The 22175-nt window shown below is 39.2% G+C and overlaps 1 protein-coding gene across 1 annotated transcript in view; it reads left to right on the forward strand.

Annotated features, from left to right (window-relative positions):
- Positions 1–22175, forward strand: part of DCHS2 (dachsous cadherin-related 2) — a 118478-nt gene that overhangs the window by 1516 nt on the left and 94787 nt on the right. Inside the window, exon 2 of the mRNA XM_014943042.1 lies at positions 21–212. Within this exon, the coding sequence (XP_014798528.1) occupies positions 21–212 (192 nt within the window). The remainder of the gene's footprint in view (positions 1–20; positions 213–22175) is intronic.

Consider the following 22175-nt stretch of genomic DNA (forward strand, 5'->3'; position numbering starts at 1 on the left):
CCGTCCGCACGCGCGCCCGCCTGGACCGGGAGCGGCAGGCGGCGCTGGAGCTGCGCGTGGTGGCGCGGGACGGCGGGCGGCCCCCGCGCGCCGCCGCCTGCCGCCTCAGCGTGCGGGTGGAGGACGCCAACGACAACGAGCCCCGCTTCGAGCGGCAGGTCTACCGGGGGAGCCTGCCCGAGCACGCCCCGCACGGCCGCTGCCCGCTGCAGGTGAGCACCCCCCCACGCCCGGCCCCGCCGCCCCCTCGGTGCTCGACGGCACCGAGCAGGCACCGGGTGCGGGTCCCCCCCGTGGGCTGCGGCGTGGGCGCTGCTGTTGAGCGCCGTGGTTGGGCACCGAGGCACAACCAGCGGAGCAGCTCTGCGTTCCTAATACTGTCACCTCCATAGGTGCCCTTGAAAGTAGATTTCTTCTCCCAGAAAACTTGTAGCACACAAGGTGGGATCGTCACAGGCACCCCAGAGGGTGCTAAACTGCCTGTGGTGCTTTGGAGGGCTTGAGGTGGTCTTCCTGAGGACTTGAGGTGGTCCTCCTGAGCAAGACCCATCTCCAAGGGTAGGTGTGACCCACAGGACAGTGGAGAGGAGGCCAGACTTGTGTGAACGCAGAGGGACCTGAAATTGAAAAAGTGCTTTTAGAGCTGTGTATAATATTTCCCGAGAGCTCTGCTAATGAAGAGAGTCAATTCACTCTGCCTTCACAGAAGCTCATCAATGCTAATAGAAAAAGTGCTCTACGTGTCCATCAACCCCCTCTTTATTCTTTACTCTTTATTTAGAGTAACATGCTCTAGCTCTAGGCAATCCTGCTTCAGCAGGGGAGTTGGACTAGATGATCTCTATGGTCCCTTCCAACTCTAAAATTCAGTGAAATTCAGTGAAATTCCTTGCAAGCGAGGTTGAATGGAGGTGTTGCAGGGCCGGGAGTTGCCAGATAGCCCTCTCGCTTGTAGCTTGGAAGACCATTTTAGCATGTGTGCTTTTATACCTTTGGACCAGGCAAAGGCTTTCCCACCAGTTGGAAGTTCACAGCGGTTGATCCTAGGTGGAGGTACCAATGTTTCAGAGTTTGTGCAGAAACTTGCATGAATTTGGAGAAAAAAAGTGCTTAAAGTGGAGACCTAGAGAGAGTTGCAATGAGTTTTCTCAGTACTTTTAAAGAAAAACCATTCTGCCTTTATCTCTGGGTGGGGAGGCTGCGCTATTTATTTATTTATTTATTTTAAAATCAGGAGTCATCGATGATGTTTGGGTCTAAGCATCATTAACTTGAATGAAGAACATTAGAGTGTTTTACCGTCTCTCACACTTTTTTTTTTTTAATTGCACCCTGAGCTCAAAAGGTGCACCTTTTGCCCAGCTCTAACACAAACCAATCTCTAAGAAGTTTGGGAAAGTCGAGCTCGTGGAGCTTTCCCTTTCGCATCCCAAACGGAAAAGAAAGTCCCACCCCTGCCCTGTCTTTTTCCCTTCGACCCCGGGCACAAAAAAAGAAGTTAAAAAACAAAAAAGAAAGGGGGGTGTCCTGCGCAGGTGACCCCAAGAAAGCCCAGGGGGAAGGCAGTAATGTCATTTTAGGAGTTCGCCTTCTCCCGGAGAGGAGCGCGGGGCACCCGCGTGCGCGCGTGCGTGTGTGTGTGCGCGCGCGCGTGTGCGCGCCGCCGGCGTCCGTGGTGCTGAACGGCGGGGAGCGGGGAACAGCGGGGTTTTGGGCTTGCTTGGGGGTTGGTTTGTTTGTTTGTTTTGATTTAACCGAACAGACGCACCCCGAAGGGTTCCTGAAGCGTTTTAAGGAAAATAGTAACCCGTGGTTGTGGTTTTATTACAACATAGAAAGGACACGGAGCTGTTGGAACGGGTCCAGTGAAGGGAGGATCAGAGGGCTGGAGCACCTCTCCTATGAAGACAGGCTGAGAGAGCTGGGGTTGTTCAGCCTGGAGAAGAGAAGGCTCCAGGGAGACCTTATAGCCCCTTCCAGTACCTGAAGGGAGCTACAGGAGAGATGGGGAGGGACTCTTTGTCAGGAAGTCTAGTGACAGGACAAGGGGTAACAGTTTTAAATTGGAAGAGAGGAGACTTAGATTAGATACCAGAAAGAAATTCTTTACTGTGAGGGTGATGGGACACTGGAACAGGTTGCCCAGAGAAGTTACGGATGCCCCATCCCTGGAAGTGTTCAAGACCAGGCTGGATGGAGCTTTTAGCAACCTGCTCTAGTAGGAGGTGCCCCTGCACATGTCAGGGGGGTTGGAACTTGATGATCTTTAAGGTCCCTTCCAACTTGAACCATTCTATGATTATTTTTTTCTGGTAGGTTTTCATATAGGAGTGGTGCAGATTTTCTAGTCAAAGGTGTGTCTCGTACTGTGGATATCATGCGTGGTGTACTGTTCTGCCATAACTCTGTTTGGAGAGTACAAAGAAATAGTTAGGTCCTGGTTGCTGAATGATCAAGTCTGGGATATCGAAGCCAAAAGGGCATAAGAACGATGCACGAGAGGTGTGTAGGAGGAATAGCAGATGAGCATCCCATGGACTGCCAGGGAAGGAAGCTGATGTTTCTACTTGCAGATTAATCCTGGATCACCATCCAAGCTTCACGCTGCACTGTATAATAGGCTTAAGGTTTAAACATACCTATCTTTTAAGTTTTAAACATACTTGCCTTTTCAAATTATCCTCATGCCATTCTGCCTATTTTCCTTCCAATTAACTGTTGTGAGCAGGAAAAGCTATCATGAATCAGGTGGCTTCATTTATGTTGCTCCAGGTGTTGCAGCTAGTTGTAAGAATGAAGAAAATAGGTTTTGGTTTGACCAAACCATTTTTTTAGGGCCTGTGGTATGAGTCCTGTCTCTAACTGGACTCTTGAACTTAAAACCTAGCATGAAAAGGAGGTGACCCCGGACTGTGTTATTGCTGCTACTGGGGAACTGGAAATGAACCAAAGCACCAAAGGAGGCTACTCCTGTCACTTAGCTTCCTCTGCTCCACAGCCCTGAGGGGCTGCAGAAGAGGACTATGTTTTTTTTTATCACACATTTGTGATAAACATTTATGCTCTGTTTTACATTTAGATCACAACCCTAATAGTTGTGAGTCTTCTAAACCTTCCAGTCTTTTCTCTCTGCAGGCAGAGGGGCTCTTGCAGTGGTGCATCGCTGAAGTCTTGTTCATTAATAACTTTTGCTTGGGGACCAAGTGGTGGTGAACCATCACTTTATAGATCACGTGTCTATAGCTTTCTGCCCTGGTGCTTTGCTGTAGCTCTGCCCAGCCACTAAATACTCGGCAGTTTATTCCCTTGGGTTCTTGCCTGCATGTTGATAATAGGAGATTTCTTTCCTTCTGGGAGGACTTTTACTCCTGCTATGGTTAGTATTTAAGTTATCTTCATTCCCTCCCAACTCTCCACAAATCTAGCCCATAAAGTGGGCTAGAAGAATTACCTGTGCACTTAGAAGACATAGTTGTCTTCTTCCAGCCTGTTCTGGAAACACTGCTTTATTCCAGGCATGTGTATGGGCTTTTCTGTGTTGACAAAAGACTCTCCCTTCCAGTGTGATTGACAAGTAAGGGAGAGCCCATCTCCTGAAAAGCAGGTGGGATTTGTTTGCATCATCTAATATCAGAAAGAGATGTGGTAATGCTGCATCACTGGGGAAAATAACACAGGTGGAGATCAGAAGTCTGGGCAGACAAATGGGAGAAAATCTAAATGAAGAAGAGGGAAATTCAATGGGAAAGTAATGGGTTATCGGACATTAGAAAATAGAGTGAAGGTATGCAGTGAAACACATAAGATTTTTGAAGACATTAACCGCATTTGTCACATTTTTGTCCATTTTTGGATACTGAACTTCTGGTTTATTATACTTGATAAAATTTACTTGAAATTTACTTTAAAAATTTACTTAAAAATTTACTTAAAAATTATACGTGATAAAATTTAAGCATTGCTGGTGGGATGATTAAAAAGAAGCAAAACAAAAGAAGATATAAGCACAGGGAGGAAATGGTGAACACAGTTGGAGAGAAATTGTAGACCAAGGCAATTTGCAGTAACAAAAATGGAAGCAGTAGAAGCATTCTTTATGGATGACATTTCTGATTCAATTATCATGATGAACTTTCAGCATAATATGAATCTATTTCCTGAAGATCTTCAGCATGACCTAGAAAGGGGATAAGATGGAGGAATGAGTGAAAGCACCTTGGGCTTTCTCCTGTTTTTCTTACTATGACTTTCATTCCATTCTCAAGGACCAAAGTGATTACAAATGCCTGTGGATTGGTGAGTGATGGTGATGATTATGTCCTATTTCTGCTCTCCTTGGTGTCAGCTTGGCAATTTTAGGTGGATTTAGTAGCTGATGATGTATACCTCTATGATGATTGCACCTCTGTGACCTAAGAGTGAGGAGTGTGACAAAGTGTCCCTCTTCTGAGCCATTCTCTTAATGCAGTGAATGAATTAAGGAATAAAGCTTTGCTGTAGACCTGCTGTGCTAACATAGGTTTAATTCTGATTATAAATTTTAGTTTCAAGCTTTTTTTAGGTGATTGTGGTGCTTCTCAGTAGTCATTCTTACATTTGTCTTTAGTGTAATATGTCTCCAAATTACTGTACTGAGTTGCTAAGTTTGTCAGGATTTTCAGTCTTCTAGCTGAAGCGGCAACGTATTATCTTTCTCTTTCTCTCATTGAGTAAGCTAAAGCTTGATCTAAAAGGAAAAAATTCAGTACATCAGGTTGGTACCAGTTTTCCTTGTGTTGTACCTTTGATGGGGTGGAAGGACCCTGTTCTGTTTCGTATCTTCCAAGGACTCCTGCATAAAAGAGTATTTCTCCCTTACTGGGCTGTGCAGAGCTTATAGATAGAAAGAGATCTGGTGACTGTGGCAGTTCTCAGCTGAACTCATATTTTGAACTGAATGAAGGTGTTTATTTTGTGTTATACAGTGTAGTACTTTCTGTATATGTTTGGGGCTTGTAGGTTAAATTTGTTTCCACTGCTGGGGTATGCTGTAGCTTGTAAGGTATTCTGTGGCATAAATGTCATTCATTTTATACTGCCCATGCCTTTTTGTGAAAAGTATATTGAGTTATGTACACATAATTGCATCTTGAAGAAAACATTAGTGACAGTCACATCAGTAGTTTTTTCCTGAATTTATTTTCTTTTATGGTTTATTAGAAAATACATGTTTATTGGCTTTAGAGTCATCTCTGGCAGAGCAGAGGAGAAGAAAAAACATATGTTATCTGTCAAATGATAAAAACCCATATGCATTCCACTGTTATGACAACTTGCACTTTTGTGGTCCATTAAGGAGGCTGTTTTAAGTCACTGGTTAGAGCTCGTCAGTTCTTTTATTTAAAAATAACAGACTTTCTGATTATGAGATTGTGGGGAATTTGTAAATGCAATGGCAGCAAAGAAAGATTTTGTTTAAAGCACTTAAAGCTAACCTAGGTATACTAGAAGTTATGGAATAATAAACCTGTGGATTTTTAGAAAATAATATTTAAAGGTATAATATATGTAAGAAGAATGAATAGGTTTCAAGAATATTTTAAGCACTTATTATATTTGAGAGAAGTGGTTCATTCTTACTTGAAATACACATTTCCAAGAGGTACTTGCAGAATGAGTGAGTTCTGAAATAGACTTTGTAACATGCATCTTTTCCTAATTTTTCTCTGCCTACTGCAAAAGGAAAAAACAAACTAAGAGGACAAAAAAGGATGGAGGATACATCCCTGCTGTGAGAGATAGAGACTTAGAGACTGTAATCTATCATTGAGCCGGTGAGCAAGTGGCAGCATTGCATTTTTCTTCCTTTTTGTTCTCTGATTGTTGGAGCAAGGAGCTAAAAGGACAGTCCTTTCTCTGATGGTTTTGTTTCTGGATCATTTAATCCACACTGCAATTACTGAAACCAGAAATGAAACCAGCAAACTAGGTTCACATAAATTTTAAGAGCTATAAAATGCAACTCATCCTAATTAGAGGTAAGAAGAAAAGAAGCTAGAAGAGATCAGGCCATGCATTCCTCTGTTGGCTTCTTGAGCTTTTCAGGTGTAATTTTCTCTGCATCCAACTTAAAGAAGTCAGATGCAGAAAAGACAGATTATTTTTTTTGTTGTTGACATAGAATTTTACTATGTTTTCAATCTGATACAGTTGATAACAGGAAGACCAAAAGCCAGAATGAACTACGGTTACAGCAAATATATTTATCATCTAACCTATAACAATAATGCAAAACTATTTGTTTGTTCATCCAGTCTGTATTATTATTTTACGGAGTCTGAAATCAGTTAACGTCACCATTTTTCTGTTAGATGTATGACTTTGTAGCAATTACTTCTTTCTAAATTCACAACAAATATCCCTTTGCACACCAGAAACTGTTCAGTAGATTCTCAGTAGATTATAGTGGCTTTGTGGCTATAAAATCACTTCTCATGGCTATGCACAATTTTCTGTAATCTATTAGTATGTAGCTTTAGAAGTATGGATAGTCTAGGCTCAGAAATTAATATCTCTTTGAATCTGTGAAGTAGTCTGCTGATTGCAGTGCAGAGTTCATTACAAGAAGTGAGAAGAATGAAGAAAGTCAGAAACAAAATATATTATTTTGATCATTATTTTTAGGTAACTTTAAATGAATAGGATATCTATGCATTCTTTTGCTTAAGAATGCTAATTATGGTGCCATTCTAGCTTTTTAACATATAGGAAAACTGTTCCATTTAATAATTGGAATTTTTATAAGAATGAGTCGGTTTCTTGATGCAGTCCTTTCCGTGCCAGCATCCAACACCAAATGGATGCTTTATAGATGTAAGAAGCCCTGATCCTGAAAATGCAAGGATGTGAGAAATGGGAGGTAGAAACCTTTGACTTTTGCTGCTCTTAGTTTGTAGTTACTCTTAAATGTCGCAAGTGTTAAATTTTCAGTGTCCAACACCTGCAAAAAACAGATCTCTGGAAGTAAGTAAACCCCTCCCACCCTATACTGAATCTACAGCTGTTTGCTAACTAAATCACCACTTAGAGAACACATGAAACACTGAAACATCAAAAAAACTGACATGGAAACATTTGGCTTTTATTTGAGAATTAGAAATTATGTGAAAGTTTGCTGGGTCTGGCAAGAGGGAAAGTTTGAAGGCTTGTGTGTGGCCAAGTCTGCAATTGTCTACACACTTCGATCTATAGCCAGGATGAGAAAAGAGACATGCATGATAAAAGTATTGTTGTTAGGGAAATTAGGTGTATCCATAGCTTTGGGGTGGAAGAGGAGTAATGGTATTAAATAGTCCTAATCATGTGCTTTGCACTGCAGAGATCTCTGTACTAAAATACTAGCTAAAAGACTACTCAAGAACAGCAGGGGCATACGCAGACCCCTTGAATAGCTTTGGCTGCTGAGTTTGTAGAGTTTTATGCAGCATAATGAATAAATATTCAGTTAAGCGACCAGTAAGTCTTCATTCATGGCCACTGATCTTCTGGAGTAATAATTGTGAACCACTTTTTTAGATGGAAAGAATTCAGATTCAGAAATGTAGTGGGTTTTCTGGTGTTCACTTCTATACAAAGAGCTGACTTCATCAGTTGTCTTATAACACACTCAAGCAAATTATTAATAAGCTGTAAATGGCTGAGTATGGCTGTCCATTCATTTATCAGATATTAATGTCAGTTTATCATCCGTATAGACTTTCATAAATTGCTCAGTCAGCAGAAGGCTTAATCTTTCCTGGAAGGTTTTAAAGCATTGGGAAATAAATGAGTTAGGAATCTCTTAGGTTCCAGATTACTATGCAAACAGATTGACACGCTGCAGAATGAGCCTTTTTATTTTACTTCGCTGTTCAATTCATTCTTGAAAACAAACTTCTAATTGCACGCTGAAAATATATCAATGATTTACAGCCTCTGCATTTGTCTTTTAAAATGCATGTTTGATTTAGAACCTAGTCAGAAGCTTTATGGTCTTCCGTGTGCATGTAGATAGCTTGGAGAAGCTTATTCTTCAGTGCATGAATGATAGTTTGTGTGAGCAATGCGTACTCCACATTCAGTGTAAAATGTTAAGTAATACGAACGCTGCTGTAGCGGGCAGTGCTGTCTCTCCAGCTGATTATCCAAATCCTGCTGCAGGCATCGACAGTATGGAGGTCCAGATAGCAGCTAACAGAACACACTGGGGAAAATATCACACAGCTCACTTGGCACAGATGCTACATGAAAGAGCCTGTGTATGTGTTCTGTTAGACCAATATCCCGTCTAGCCCCGTATCCTTTTTCTCATAGATGCTAAGAGCATCTAAGACAGGTGTAAGAACAGGGCAAACACACTTGAATCTTTCCCTCATGGATTCTCAGTGTTCAACCATTTTCAGCTCAAGGACATTCCAAGTGAGATAGAATTTCTATGCATTTGTAACCCTGACTGGATTTTTTTCTGTGAAACATACCCAGCCCTCAGCTTTTCCCAAGTAGCATCAGCTGCAATATACTGTGGCAAGGGGTGTGCTGATCAGCTATCTGCTCCATGGGGAATCACCCCTTGGCTTTGAACCTGGAGACAGGAGAATGATCAGTCCCAACTACTCGTGATTTCACACATCAACTCTCCATCTCATTTCCAGTACTCGTTAGTATTTGGCTAGCAGCTACTCCTGAATGCTGAAATGTGCCAATATTTCAACGGCTGAAAATATAAAATAAAGCATTTTTTACAAAGGTGAATAAAGTAGAATAAAGGTCACATTTCATAGAATTTGATAGAAAATGGTGTCCTTGCCCTCAGTCTACAAAGAAGGTTTACTAATCTGTGTAAAAAGGTATTTCTTTTAGGAGTAGTAATAGATTTTTAAAATACTACTTATAAATCACAGTTCATTCAATCAATTCTAAGCTCTTTGAGGCTCCCCTATAAGAAGCTGTACAAAATCAGGAGCTTTTAATTTCATTGGCACTTAGGTGAAATCATTCTTTTCTGGTGAATGCTGAATTGCAAGGGATTTATGTCATGCCTGGAGAACGTGTCCAACAGTAGTGTATTTAGCATTGCAACAGAAGATGTGCAGATACTTTTCAGCTTTTTGTAATGAACTGCTCTCCTACATATATTTGTATATATAATTTTATGTATACATATAAACGTGCAGCAGATTAAACAGTTGTATCCTAGCTAACACATACATGACCAAATGTAGTAACTGCTAACATTTAGAGTCACTGCTAATGCACTCTAATGCAGAAGGGATGTTTGTAAGGACCCGTGTGCTGGCCAGCTATGCTTGCATGTAAGATCTCTTCTGTTTCCTCTTCATAATTACTTGGTTAGGTTTTTCAGGGTAGATGTAGGAACTATGTGCCAAAGTCAGCAGATAACTGATGAAAATGTGCACGAAGTCAATTCCTATTCCTCCTCAGTCCCATTTAAATCAAGCAGTGTAAATAAAGTTTTAAATAGGTTTTCTTTATGTGAGTAAACCTGACAGTACAACCCAAAGTCCCACTCTTCATGGTAGCATCTGACAGAGTTCGCAGAACATGTTTTAAGGGATGATGGTTATGTTGCAACCCTTTTTTGTGCCTATTTCCTTACTTTCACAAGCTTCCCACTGATATGTGGGTTAATCTAGATGGATCAAATCTATATACTTTGAAACTGTGTTCTGTTTAGAAGTGGGTTTTTGTTCTTTAACTGGAAGTATGGCATTAGAAATGCAGCTCTAGGTTCTGTCTCTTCCTCTCCTTTGCACTAAATGACAACAAGCGTTACATTTAAGCCAGACTTCACTGGCTCCATTTCCTGCTGGATGTGGCTTAAAATAAAAATCAGAATACTGTCATGCCTGTTTACTTGTGCTCACAGACTGCACTGCTTTAAGCATAAAACTGTTGCAGTACCAACAATATTAGCTGTAATAAAAGCAAATGTACTAACTTCCAGCCTTGACAGATGTCTCGGTCTCCTGCACTGACCTGTGTAAAGTGTTTTTGTCTTCCCTTCCCCCTCTCTATCCCCAGCTACTTCCCTCATGCAGAGAATTAGGTTGTCATGCTTATGTCTGCTCCACTTCCACTGGCTTGTGCCTACATCTGGTACTGGGAAAGGGGTAACAGGAAGGGCAGTTTTTCAACTGATGTCTGACTAAATATATGCGAGACAAACAACTTGTGTATGCCCTGTTGTTTTTTTATCAGTTATAAACAAACACATATGGTTTAATGCGGTGTCCAAGGAACTGGATGTATCCTGCCAGTTAGAGAAACTGCTGGAGATGTTTGCTTGCAGCCTCTGTTAGATTACCTTCTACATGACTTTTTGTTTTCAAATGTGTAAAACCCCAACAAATACAATTTTATACTACACATTCAGTTTTTCCTGCTATGTGTTGTAGTTGCTTTGGATTCTGAATTTATGTCCGGACAAACCAGAGTAGTGATTTACCAAAGCCTTTTCTCCAAAGTGTCCTTCTGCAGTGTGGCTGCATTGATAATACACCTGTCATTTGTATGAAACTGTTTTTCTCATAGACTGTTATCAGTCTCAGATATACTGATATCTTTGTGTCTGCTTCCATACACAAATGGGGTCACATATTAAACATTCTCCATAGATATATAGGCGCTTGACTATTTTTACTTATTGTTAATCTTTTGATAGGCTACTGCCTTGGACATTTATCCAGTTTGATTCTGTAAGAAATACCCAACATTTTTATTAATTAGCTAATTTTAGGGATACATTTCAGTTTGGTGCTTTTATCACTATGGTCCTTAATGACATTTCTGTAGGATCGATGTGGACTTACATGGGCATTGAGTCAATAAAGCACGTCCACCGTTCTCTTCTCAAAAGATTTTCAGTTGTCTTAAGATGCCCCCAAAAGGAGAATAAGCTCTTTGAGACAGGGATTACCCCTTTGTTAGAGCTTACACTGTGCCTCGAACCATAAGTGCATGCTGTACAGATAAGTCTTTTGGTGTTAGAAAATATGTTAATCTCAAGAATGTATCAACACAAAATTTAAACCTTAAAATTTGCAGTTATGTTTGGGGGAGGGGAGCAGTAACCTGAACATACCAACTCAGTGCTGGCTCCATTTTCAACAGCTTGGTTCCTGTTCTGAGTGTTTTGTGTGCTGTGCTGTTACTTTTGCTCATGAAGACATGGAACGGAATTTGATTTTACAGGGTTTTCCGAAATTAAATCACTGAAAGCACTTCAGATTTCATGTTGTGCTTACACTTGTTACTCTAGGTGGCTTTGGAGTAGCTTTTTAGCACTACGAGAACCAAGGGTCAGTCGGTGTCTGGAGCCCCGTCAGGATCCAGTCTCCAGCTCATGGTGCAAAAATAGGATGGGCAAAAATTGCTCAGATTGAAGACTGGCTGTTTAACTGGGAGCACCAGGTTCAGTAATGTTGGATTTTAAAAATGACCGAACCTGGTAATTCTTGCCTGCCTTCTGCTTTGTGTAGATCTATAAGCCTGTGCAAAGTAAGTGTAAAATGCTACCATATGGTAATGCTATACAACAACATCTCGCCAATTGATGGCTGCACAATTTGTGAGGCAGTGGGGAACTGGGAGGCTCTTTTCAAAAAGCTTTTGTTACACAAGTGTACAGGGAGTTTAGGAACATAAGCCACAATGAAATCAGCCACGACGTGTTCTTTGGGGGTTTTTCAGGTTCTCTGGATTTTGAAAATCCCAACTAATTTAATGTGAGTCTGTGGATTTCTTGGGGGGGAGAGAGAACATACATGACACTGTAGGAGCAAGGGGATGAAATAAAGTCCAATATAAATGTGACTTGCTTTCCCAGAGCACAGAACTTTGTAATGTAACATATTTTCTAACAATATGTGCTGCCATCACTAGTAATGGTAGAATAATTATTTTCCCCAAAAGTTTAATTTGAAACAAAGGAAAAACTTAGAAAATTCTTTTTCCTTTAGATTTACATTTGTATAATTTTTGAAGGATCTAGGAGAAAGCGTTTCATTCTGGTTTTAAAAAGAAAGAGGAAAGGCAATCTCCCATAATTTGGCCTTTCTTGTTTGTTTGTTTATTTGCTCCCTTTTGTTACTATTAAAACAAAACTCCATATCCTGGAATTTGTTTCTTCTTTTCTTTTTTTAGCTGTCTTTGAAGTTGATGTCTTTAGCAATAATTTTGGCAGTGCTTCAGTTTTGTAATGATTTTGCTCTGATACCAGGCTTCTTTTGTGTTCTCTTGCCATTGAAAAAAAACAAACCCCAAATCTCTTAGGTTTGTAATTTTCAATTAAAGAAGTAAGGTTTAAATTTTCATGGAACTAATCAATAATTACTTTGTTTGGTGTGGTTTTTTTTTAATCTCCATTTGTGCCTGTATCTGAGGAGGTGGAAAAGACCTTACAGTTGAAACACACTTTTTGAAAGGCTGACTGCTTTTAATTTTCAGAAATGTTTGTCTGAAGGGAGGATTCAAGCCAAAATTTGGGAGTTAGACCAGAACACGTGTTACGTTTCCAGAACCCTGCGGTTATGGGACACAAGTTATCCCTCAGTTTCTAAAACTGTGTTGTTGAAACGCCATGTTGAAACACATTTATGTTTCCTGGGAGATTTTTGATGTCTATTGTATCTTATTGGAGGCAGCTTAAAGTGTACTTTTTGAGACTTTGATTTTATGCAATGGCATTGTTCTTACTAACTGCTCATAATGAAAACCACGTATTAAGCCTATGAGCGTGCACTAAAAATGTGGTTATTTTTCCTAGAAAGTGTGGATGAAAGTTAGAAACATTGCCCAGAATTATCAGATGCAAATCTCAGTACCCGCCATTCCCAAGGGCTCCCAGTGAATACACCTTTCCTCACCCACCCCACATTTTGGGGAAGTGAAGCAGAACTGCTGCACTGTCTGAAATGCATGGGCAGGCAGGTGTTATCATCAAGTCTCTGGCTCTAGCTGACCACCAGACCTCTCCGCCCCATCGTCTGTACTCAGTATTTTGCAAATAGGAACTAACGTGTTATTTGCACAGGAATGTTAATACTTAACCGGTAATATCTCACCTAAATCAGTTTGCATTTTTCTCTTTTTAGGCTGGATCACTTTTACTCATAGTCACCCATGTATTTTTTTGTCTCCTCTTCAGCTTCCAATGCATAAATTCCCAGTTTACAGCAAATAAATATTAGTTTGTTGGTATGTAATTTTATATTTTGACATTCTATTTTTATTATTTCAGTCTTCTAGTTCTTCTCTATAAAGACCCTCTTGATCTCCTACATTCACAGCACTTTATAATTTCAAGAACAGGTGAATGTTATTGAAGTGGTTGTATTCTGGGTTTTTTTCTGGGTAATGAATAGATTTAACAAGCTGGCTATCAATACAACCAACTCCTTTGTTACTTCCTTTTTTCAAGGCACCTTGGTTGCATTTCTTCTTTGCCTAGTTTCTTACCATATGATTCTTACTGTATGACAACACTAATAGCTGTGCTGTCAGCTATTAGCTTTATTTACTAAATAAAATGTAAAGAAATATGATTTCTATTGGTTGCTTTGCTAAATCCAGGTAAACTCACCCGTGTGTCTAGAAAAATCTGCTATTGAGAAGATACTGAGCTACTTGGCAGAATGTTTTCTCTCCTTTTCTGTCTTCTGTTTGTTCTTTAAAACATTCTAAAATTTGTGTCTGTTCATGTCAGGGTGATAGGATCATTGTGCCTACATTCAGTTGTTCTGTTCTAAATGTCCCTCTGTTTACAAGAGAGATGTTTTTTTGTGAAGATCTAGAATGGTTATGGCTTCAAAATCGTAGTTTTATTTGTCAGTTCTTTAATAGTTCTAGGTTGGGTCCTCCCACTTTGAATGCTGTTTGAATTTTAACTTTAAGATGCATAATTTCCATTCTTGTATTCTCTACTTACGATGTAAATAGAATGTCTCTATTCTCTGTATCTCTCTATTTACGATGGCCACAATCATTGCTGATGGATAAGGATGGTATTCCTTCAGCTCTAGCACAATGGCCAATTTGAACAGCATGCTATCGTCTCATCTTAGCACACCCATTTCTGCTTATTCTCTTCTGTTCATGAATACCTATGTATTTTTATAATGATTGACTGAAGTCCCAGGCTTCTCTCATATCCAAACCCCTTTGTCTTTGTTAACTGTTCATTTTGAACATTATGTATTTATCATTTAAAAACCCTGAGATACAGACTAACTGTTGTTTATTCCTTCATTTAATTTAAACTTAAGTTATAATTACATGGTCTGAAGTATTCTTATCCAATGGCTTTATTATTTTCATTGATTTGTGAGTCTCTCAGAAGCAAAAATTCCTCATAAAGAAATGATTCCTGGTGATATTCTTTGTCCAAGAGCATCATAATTCTGTCTGTATATCTTCAAACCTAACCCTGGGGCTGCAAAGGATTATAGCTGATACTCAGCTTTCTTCCATGTGATGCTGAGGAAAAAGTCCTAACAAGATATCCTCTGAGCATTAACTCAACGCTTCACAGCTGTTAAAATCTCATCTTCTTGCTCTGAGGACTAACTATCTATGTTTCTCTTGGCTCATAGACTTGCACGAGAGTTCATGCTAGGGTTTTGTTTTGTTCTTTAATAACATACAGGTTAACTAGGGTTAGTGGCTAGTAGAGTTCCTCTTCTGGTGGGACATTTCACTGGCTGATGTGTTACGGATTTATTTCGTTAGGCGATTTATTCTGTAAGCCCCTGGAATCTGAACCTCTGTGGGGTCTCTAAGCACCTTCTGAAGATACCATAAATCTATCAAGTGACTGTTGGGATTCAGCCCGGCTCCTCTTGGCTTCCGTACCTTCTGACTTTTCTTCATAACAAAGCTTTTCTCACATTTTGTTCTTACATGAATCTGATGAGCCTCCAATTTAATAAGACCACATGTTCTCCTTTCTGAAAATTATGGAGATTGCCCCCTATGTAGGCTCTTCTTTCAACTCTTTTCGAGCTTGTGTTTTATCTGCTTTTGATGAATCTGGCCTCTCCACTTTCTCCTTGTGGACAAACAGGAGAAAACTCATTCCTGACTTTAATGAGCCTCACCCCATGAAGCAATTGTTATTTTTAATGGCCAGTCGTTCTGTCTGGTTGGGGTGGTATGTTTGGAAATGGTGTGTATGAGAGTTACTCAATGAAAAAACAATATTTATAAAACAATTTCCAAATGTCAGACAAAGTTCATGAGTCATTTACAGGGAAGATTCCTGGACTGTCACAGTGAGTGTGGATATTCTCACTGTGCAGTATTAAAACGGTTTTTCTTGGGTGGAATTGTTAATGAAGCCTTCAGAAAGCCTCAAGAGGCAGACAGTTATCTGTCATATTCCTCATCCTACTTTTAAAAATGCTCTAGAAAGTTCAGGACTTCTGAATATTTAGAATCCCTTTTAGAATTAATATTTATTGAATTAAATAAGATGCATCCCTTAAAAGCAAGAAATTTGAACTATGAGTGGGGAGAATAAACTTCTCAGTCATGTTCCTCTTGCATCTATGAAATTGTTAAGTATGACTTGTCATAGAGCCTACTTTTGTTTATAACTTTGCTGTTGCATGTACCAAATGTGAGAAAAGAAGACCCAAGTAATTAAAGTACTAATGGAAGATAAAAAGAGTTGTAAGGTATAGATGGAGGCAGACTAACAGAGACAGAAATGAGACTGGAATAGTGACCTGCCATCAGCAGTAGCCAGGAAAAAAAGGCAATTTGTCATTATCAAGACGTGGTGATCAGAAGAGAAAGATGATCAGAACCAAGGGGAACGTGATGAATTGTCTCTGAAGAGAGTCCTGCAGTGTGTTTAGGTTTATGTGAGGTTTTTTTCCAAAATGGGTGCAATTACTGTGCTTAAAATACTTCAAAAGAAAAAAGAAGGAATTTTAGTTTGAGGGTGAATGCTGTTGCGCAAGTTTCACATGGTGGGTAGGATGGAAGTTCTACAAACTACCAGAAATTCAGTTAAACTTTCAGAGCAAAGTGATGTTATTAGTATTCTTTGTATGTAATGTAACACTGTCAAAGTGAAAGACACTCACCCAGAACAGTTGTGTTACGAAGTTAAGGATTTGTGCAGATGGTTTAGTAATGAAGTGAAGCTACATATGATTAGCATTAAATATACTAATCTACAGACTGGTCTATAGGAACACTCTTCTAGCTGTGGGACAGGAACTAACATCAGTTGCAGCAGACTTTTGGAGAGAGTCACAGTTACAGGCACTTCATGTGCTCAATATATTCTGGTCATTTAAAAGAAAATACTGTAAGAGTGTAGTTATATGAAGCTTCCGTTTGATACAAATTTCTATTGTATAACAAACTGTGATCTAAAAACAAACTCTGCAGTGAGTGGGTGGGAAAAAGGAGAGCAACACATTTAGGGAAAAGATTTCCTCTCAAGGAGTAAATATTTTTGTTGCAAACCCTAGAAGGAGACATGCTGATAAAGTGATAGACAGTCTGGCTTATTTTTGTTTCTTGCTGTAAAAAGATCCATTTCCATAGCTAGATGTTAAGCTGATATCCCCATTTAATACCGTATAGATCTAGAAAACTTTCTTCTCTTTACATATCCATGTGCCTTCTACCACCTATACAGTAATCTGTCCACTCAAGATTCTTGTAATATTCTTTTGCAAAAATAAAGTGGTAGTGTTACTTCTCCTTTAAGAGATAATGAAAATAGGATTCAGTCAGATACAAAGCATAAGTTGAGCTCTAGTTATTTGGATAGTCTTGTTTAAAATGTGAACTTTAAGAACACTTTTTTTTTTTTTTTATATAACTCCTCTAGAATTATTCAACGTACTGGAATAGTGCACATCCTCTTCATATGTGCTGTCATCGTAGACCTTCTTGCAAACTGTAATGTAGTACACAGATTTAGATACTGGGAATAATGTGTGTATTTGTGATAATTCCAGGAGGATTTTATTTCTTCAGAGAGTTAGTAGGCTGTCAGCATATTAATCTTTTCTAGCTGTGGCCTCAATAATATGGATAATCTTTATGTGATAAATTATTCAAAAACTTAAAAGACAAACATTAATATGGTAGAACCATCTTTAATTTGTTCTTTTCAATCTATGTATTTTGGGGTAATTTATCAATTTTCAGTAACTCTAGCACCATCATTCAGAAGTTCTTTTAGGCTAATTTTTTTGTGTCATCAGTATGGTTTTGACATTTAGACCAGCAGCACAGAATAAGTAGTAGCAGGATCAGGCTGTTATTGATATCTTCACTGGTTCACATCCCCAGAGCCGTGGCTGCTGCTAGCTCTTTTATCACACTTACTCTGGGTCAGTGCTTCAGATCTTATCCTGCCTTGCCTGAGCTGAAAAATTAATACAGGTTTCCAGTTAGAATGAACCTGAATTTCATTTTATTGCTTTTTTTCTATTTCAAATTAAATATGAAATTAACAAGGTGTTGCAGGCTGAATGAAACATTGATATTCTCTGGAAATAAAGCGAATTTTTTTGATCCTTCAAGGAAAGCAAATAAATTAATAAGGTAAATGTTCTCTCTCTTTTTCTGATAGCTCCATTGTTAATTCACTCATATAGGGACTGAGGCAGAAATCAAGCTCATATTTTCCATTTTCTGGAAGGGACTGTGTGATATCCATAAGTGAAGGCTTTTCCTGATCACTAAAACCAGACACAATTCAGACTATATTTTCCACAATCACAGCTGTAAATTTGTGCTTGGAAAACATTTCTAGTCTTGAAGGTGTTCTTTGTGATACTATTCTGGTGAGACACTGTAGCATGACAGGATGTTTCCCAGGGAACTGATGATATGACAATCAGATCATGGAATTCATCTGGTGGAAATAAGACCTAAGAAACAAAAGTTGAAATAGAAGGAAAAGTCCTGGACAGTAAAGTAAGGTCGTTTTTATAAAGGAGAGGTTTACTGTGAAATTTCAGTTTCCTTTATACTCTGTCACTGCTGTTGGTTTATTTCCCCCAGATGCCTCTTTAATACTGAAAGCCTGACTTAATTATCTTGAATTAATTAGTTCAATATAAAGCGGAGGACACTGAATATCAGTGATTGATTTGGGAGGGACCTGCAGTGAAGTTGTAGAAATGGCATAAAAATGTGAAAGCCGTCAGGAATGCTTCTGCAGGAGCACTTGCTGGGAATGGCATCATGGTACATTGGGGCCTAATTGCTTTTTCCAGGTGTTCATCTTAAAGGGTGCAGCCTCAGCTGTATCCACTTTAGTGGGATGTAACCCTTTAGGAAGTTAATTGCCTAATAGAGTTAATTTCTGCAGGAGAGATTATTAATGTCCTCATTCCTATTGGCTAGAAATTTCCCCTGTTCAGCATTTAATGTGCTCCTTGCCCCTGCCACTTAGTGGAGTTTTATATCACTGACCTCTGTGTTAGTCTTTCTTTAGTCAGTGTGTGTTCTGAGCAGGAAAACATGATTACTTGAAACTTAAAACTGTATTGCAATTAAAATCTCAGTAAGTTTAGATAGCATCCTGAATGTCTGTTCATGACAAAGCTTTGGATTTTGGTAGTTGTATGTGGGAAAAGTCTTTAGTAATTTCAGGTGCTTGCGCACAGTACAAGTCTCACAGACTGTATTTTCCTTTAACAAGGATGGTATTTTGGTGAACTCTGCTTAACTAAGGTTCATGCTGTTGTTCCCTGGGACTGGATATGGATGGGGTTTAAGAAGCTAGCAGTAGGTGTCTTTGTAATCTTTCTGGCTGTCTTTAGCCATTTTGATAGTATCTGAGAGGCATTCATAAGATGTGGTAAATGCACACCCAGTTTAAAATCCCTACGTTAGGCTAGAGACAACTTTAGGACAGTGTGTTATGGTGAGTTTGCTACCATGTGGAAGCAGTCAAGCCTTCTGCTGTTCACAAGCTGTATTATTTGGTTGGAAAGTCCCCTGGACATATAAACGTCAAGCTGTAGTGAGCCTGCACAGCAAAATTTAGGACTTCTTTTACATCTTAGTAGAGGTGGTACCTAGAAAACTTATAGGAGTCCAGCAGATATTTGAAACAGATCTTATGGTGGATTTTAAACATCCATATTTTCTATAGGAATTGTGCAAAAAATACACTGATTTTTCTCTGACACCGATGTTTGTAATAAAGGGAATTAAAAATAATATTGAGTTACCTTTCTCACTCTTACCTATGCTAGGGTTCAGCTCTGACCCATGTCTAGCTTAGTGTAAAGCTTTTTGCCTCTAAACCCAGCAATACAGACCGTGGAGCATGCCCAGGTTACCGAGGCTTCTCTGCAGTCCTGCTTCCAGGTAAGCCAGCGTGACTGAGCAGTGAGTGGGATGATTGATAGTGCTTAAATCAGAATGGGAGGGGGAGTTCTTTGCTCCCAGACTTCTAAACAAGCTACAAAAACTAATTCTGTTTCTTCTGTTGTATTTTTAATATTTTATCAAGGTGTGTAGTATTTCTACCCTTTGACCATGTGACTAGTTTATTTTTCTTACTTGATTGCAACTGAAGCTGTTTCAGTTTATTACATGTCTTGTACATTCTGTCTGGACTGATATTTTCCTCCCAAAGTCACTCATACAAAATGCATGTGTTGCTGCACTGTGCTTTATCCCGTGAAACTCTTCATGTTGTAAGCAACAGCATAGTAAACTGACAGATATATGAACTGTGAAGACTGATTTTCATAGGGTAATGTTTCCAAGCATATAAAGAAACTTTAGTTACGTGGGGTTTCTTTCTGATTGCTCATGTTAAACTTTTACATTATACTGTTCATCAGCTCAGTAGAATTACATTAGAATTTTTCGTAGCATGAGCCAGGATGGTGACTCTTTCTGTGTACTGCTAAAAAACTTGCTCATGTGAAAAACGTGTTTTTAATAATATAGATGGCAATAGATTATTGAAGAAGCTTTTATGTTTGTCAGCAACATTTGCATTTTCATGCTTTAACAGTCAGGAACACTTACTAACATCAACGTGACAAATATGGAACATTTAGTCCTGTCATGATGCATTTTTGGTGTGTGGCAGGGTTTCTCTTTTTCTAATTAAGTCAACCAAGGACCCTGTTTTGTTTTCTCTTGTTGTTCTGCAGTGTGGTTGGTAAGTCTGAAACAGTCTTACCCAAGAAAGTCGTCAGTTTCTTTCATTGCTGCAGAGACTAGTCTATTAAACATCATATTTCTCTGGTACTGCCAATGTTGTTATATTTTTATATATAACACAGGCACATTTTTCTCCTATATTCCTGGCCATGATGATTCTTTACTTCTAGTTCAGTAATTGTGGAGTTCACCATATAGTCCTATTTCTGAATTCCTTGTCCAGTCAAATTAAAAACTTTAATTGGTAAAAATGAGGTGAAAAGAAGCACTCAGGGATGGTTTCTCAGCCATTTTTCCTCTTCCTGCTGTTGTTCTTCATTTTCCCTTTTAGTGGTGACTTGAAAAGAGAGCAAGTATCTTCTGTCAAAGCTGTTGATTGCCCTCATTTGACAATGCTGTCCAAAGTTTCAGAGCAAGAGAAAAATCTCTCTTCCAGCCCAGTTCTGTCTTAAGCCCTTGAAAATGGCCAGTACCCAGGTCTTTACCAAAACATTTAAGTATTTGTAATTATATAGTCATCTAGCCTGTAAGTATAAAGAAGAATGAAGACCAATTTTAATTTTATATCTATTGTTCTCTGATGTCTGTTATAATAATACTATTGCTGTTTATTTAGATCTATATAGTGTACTTGTATAACAATTTAAGCTGTCTCATTGACTAAGTAATATGAGCCACGAAGAACAGCAAAATTCACTATTCTCAGCTCTGCCATTTAGATTTCCTCTTGTTTCTGGAACTCAACAGCACCATTTTCATTAGTATTATAGTATAAATTCCTTATAACTGTGAGTAACCTTTCTAAAATTTTCTACTTTGTCATTTTTGCTATTGTGAATTTTTCTCTACATCTCTGTGATACTGTGAAGAGAGTTATTTTGAACAAACTTTCTGATTCATTGCAGCCTGTCTTTAGATGCATCTATACGTGAAGAGCACCTTGATTTCACTGTCTGTGTCCAAGGACATTTGACATAATCAAGGCTTGAATTCTTTGATAATAGTATTGCAGCAGGAATTGAAAAACTTCATGAGATTATTTTAGTTGATAGTAACTGCCACATTTGCAGGTGTCTTTATTGCAGAAAAATTCCACCCCAGCTGTGTAGATTGTCTGTGTATCTCACAGATACAGTTCATCAACAACTGTCTTAAAACAAATTTAAAGCCACACATTTTATACCTTCAGAATGACCATGGGCAGTATTTTATTACAGAATGAAATCTGCTTTCTTCCGGAGCTGAGCAGCTGTAGTGTGTCCAACTGCCTTCATCTGAGGAGCTCCAGAACCAACAGGTCAGGTCCTATCATGAAAAAGAAACCAACCGCCCACTTTGCTTTGTAAAACAGGATACTGACTCCTGACTGTGAAATTAGGGCTCAAAGGAGAATGAGAAATTTAACAGCTGCCTTTAGTTTCTCTTGAGAAGGCACACATGCTTCCGTGAGGCTTGTGTTCGTTGTCATTAGGCAGCAAGAAACCTGACTGCTTGAAAATACTCTCATTCCTTCCACTTGTCCTGGACGTTATTCTCTGTGTCCAGGTGATGACTGTTTCTACAGGTGCTTATCCTCAGCTGCAGAGGTTGGGTAGATATGTAGAGCAGAAGGTGTGAGTAGATGTGTTTTCACAAGCAACTTTGTTGTTGAGGCTACACGACAAAGGGAAATGTGGATTTCTTGGGGGGAAGAAAACTCCACAGGGCAGAACTTGAAATAAGCCATAAAGAGTATTTTTTCCATGCTGGCATTAGAAGCATGGTAGGTGCAGTTACAGAAAGGAAGGAATTATGCATGCATTATCTTCTTTGCATGCAACCTGTGTAGCTGACCTGCTGCTTCTTGGAAGTAGAATGTCTTTACGGAGCATGACAGAGCTCTGATACCACCTCCCGTTTCAGACCCTTGGACTGGAAGCTTGGTGCTTCCAGATGACATGCACAAAGAAGTTATTAAAGTGTAAGATGAGGCACTACTATGT

This window comes from Calidris pugnax, unplaced genomic scaffold, assembly GCF_001431845.1.
Source record: "Calidris pugnax isolate Ruff unplaced genomic scaffold, ASM143184v1 scaffold15, whole genome shotgun sequence".
NCBI lineage: Eukaryota > Metazoa > Chordata > Aves > Charadriiformes > Scolopacidae > Calidris > Calidris pugnax.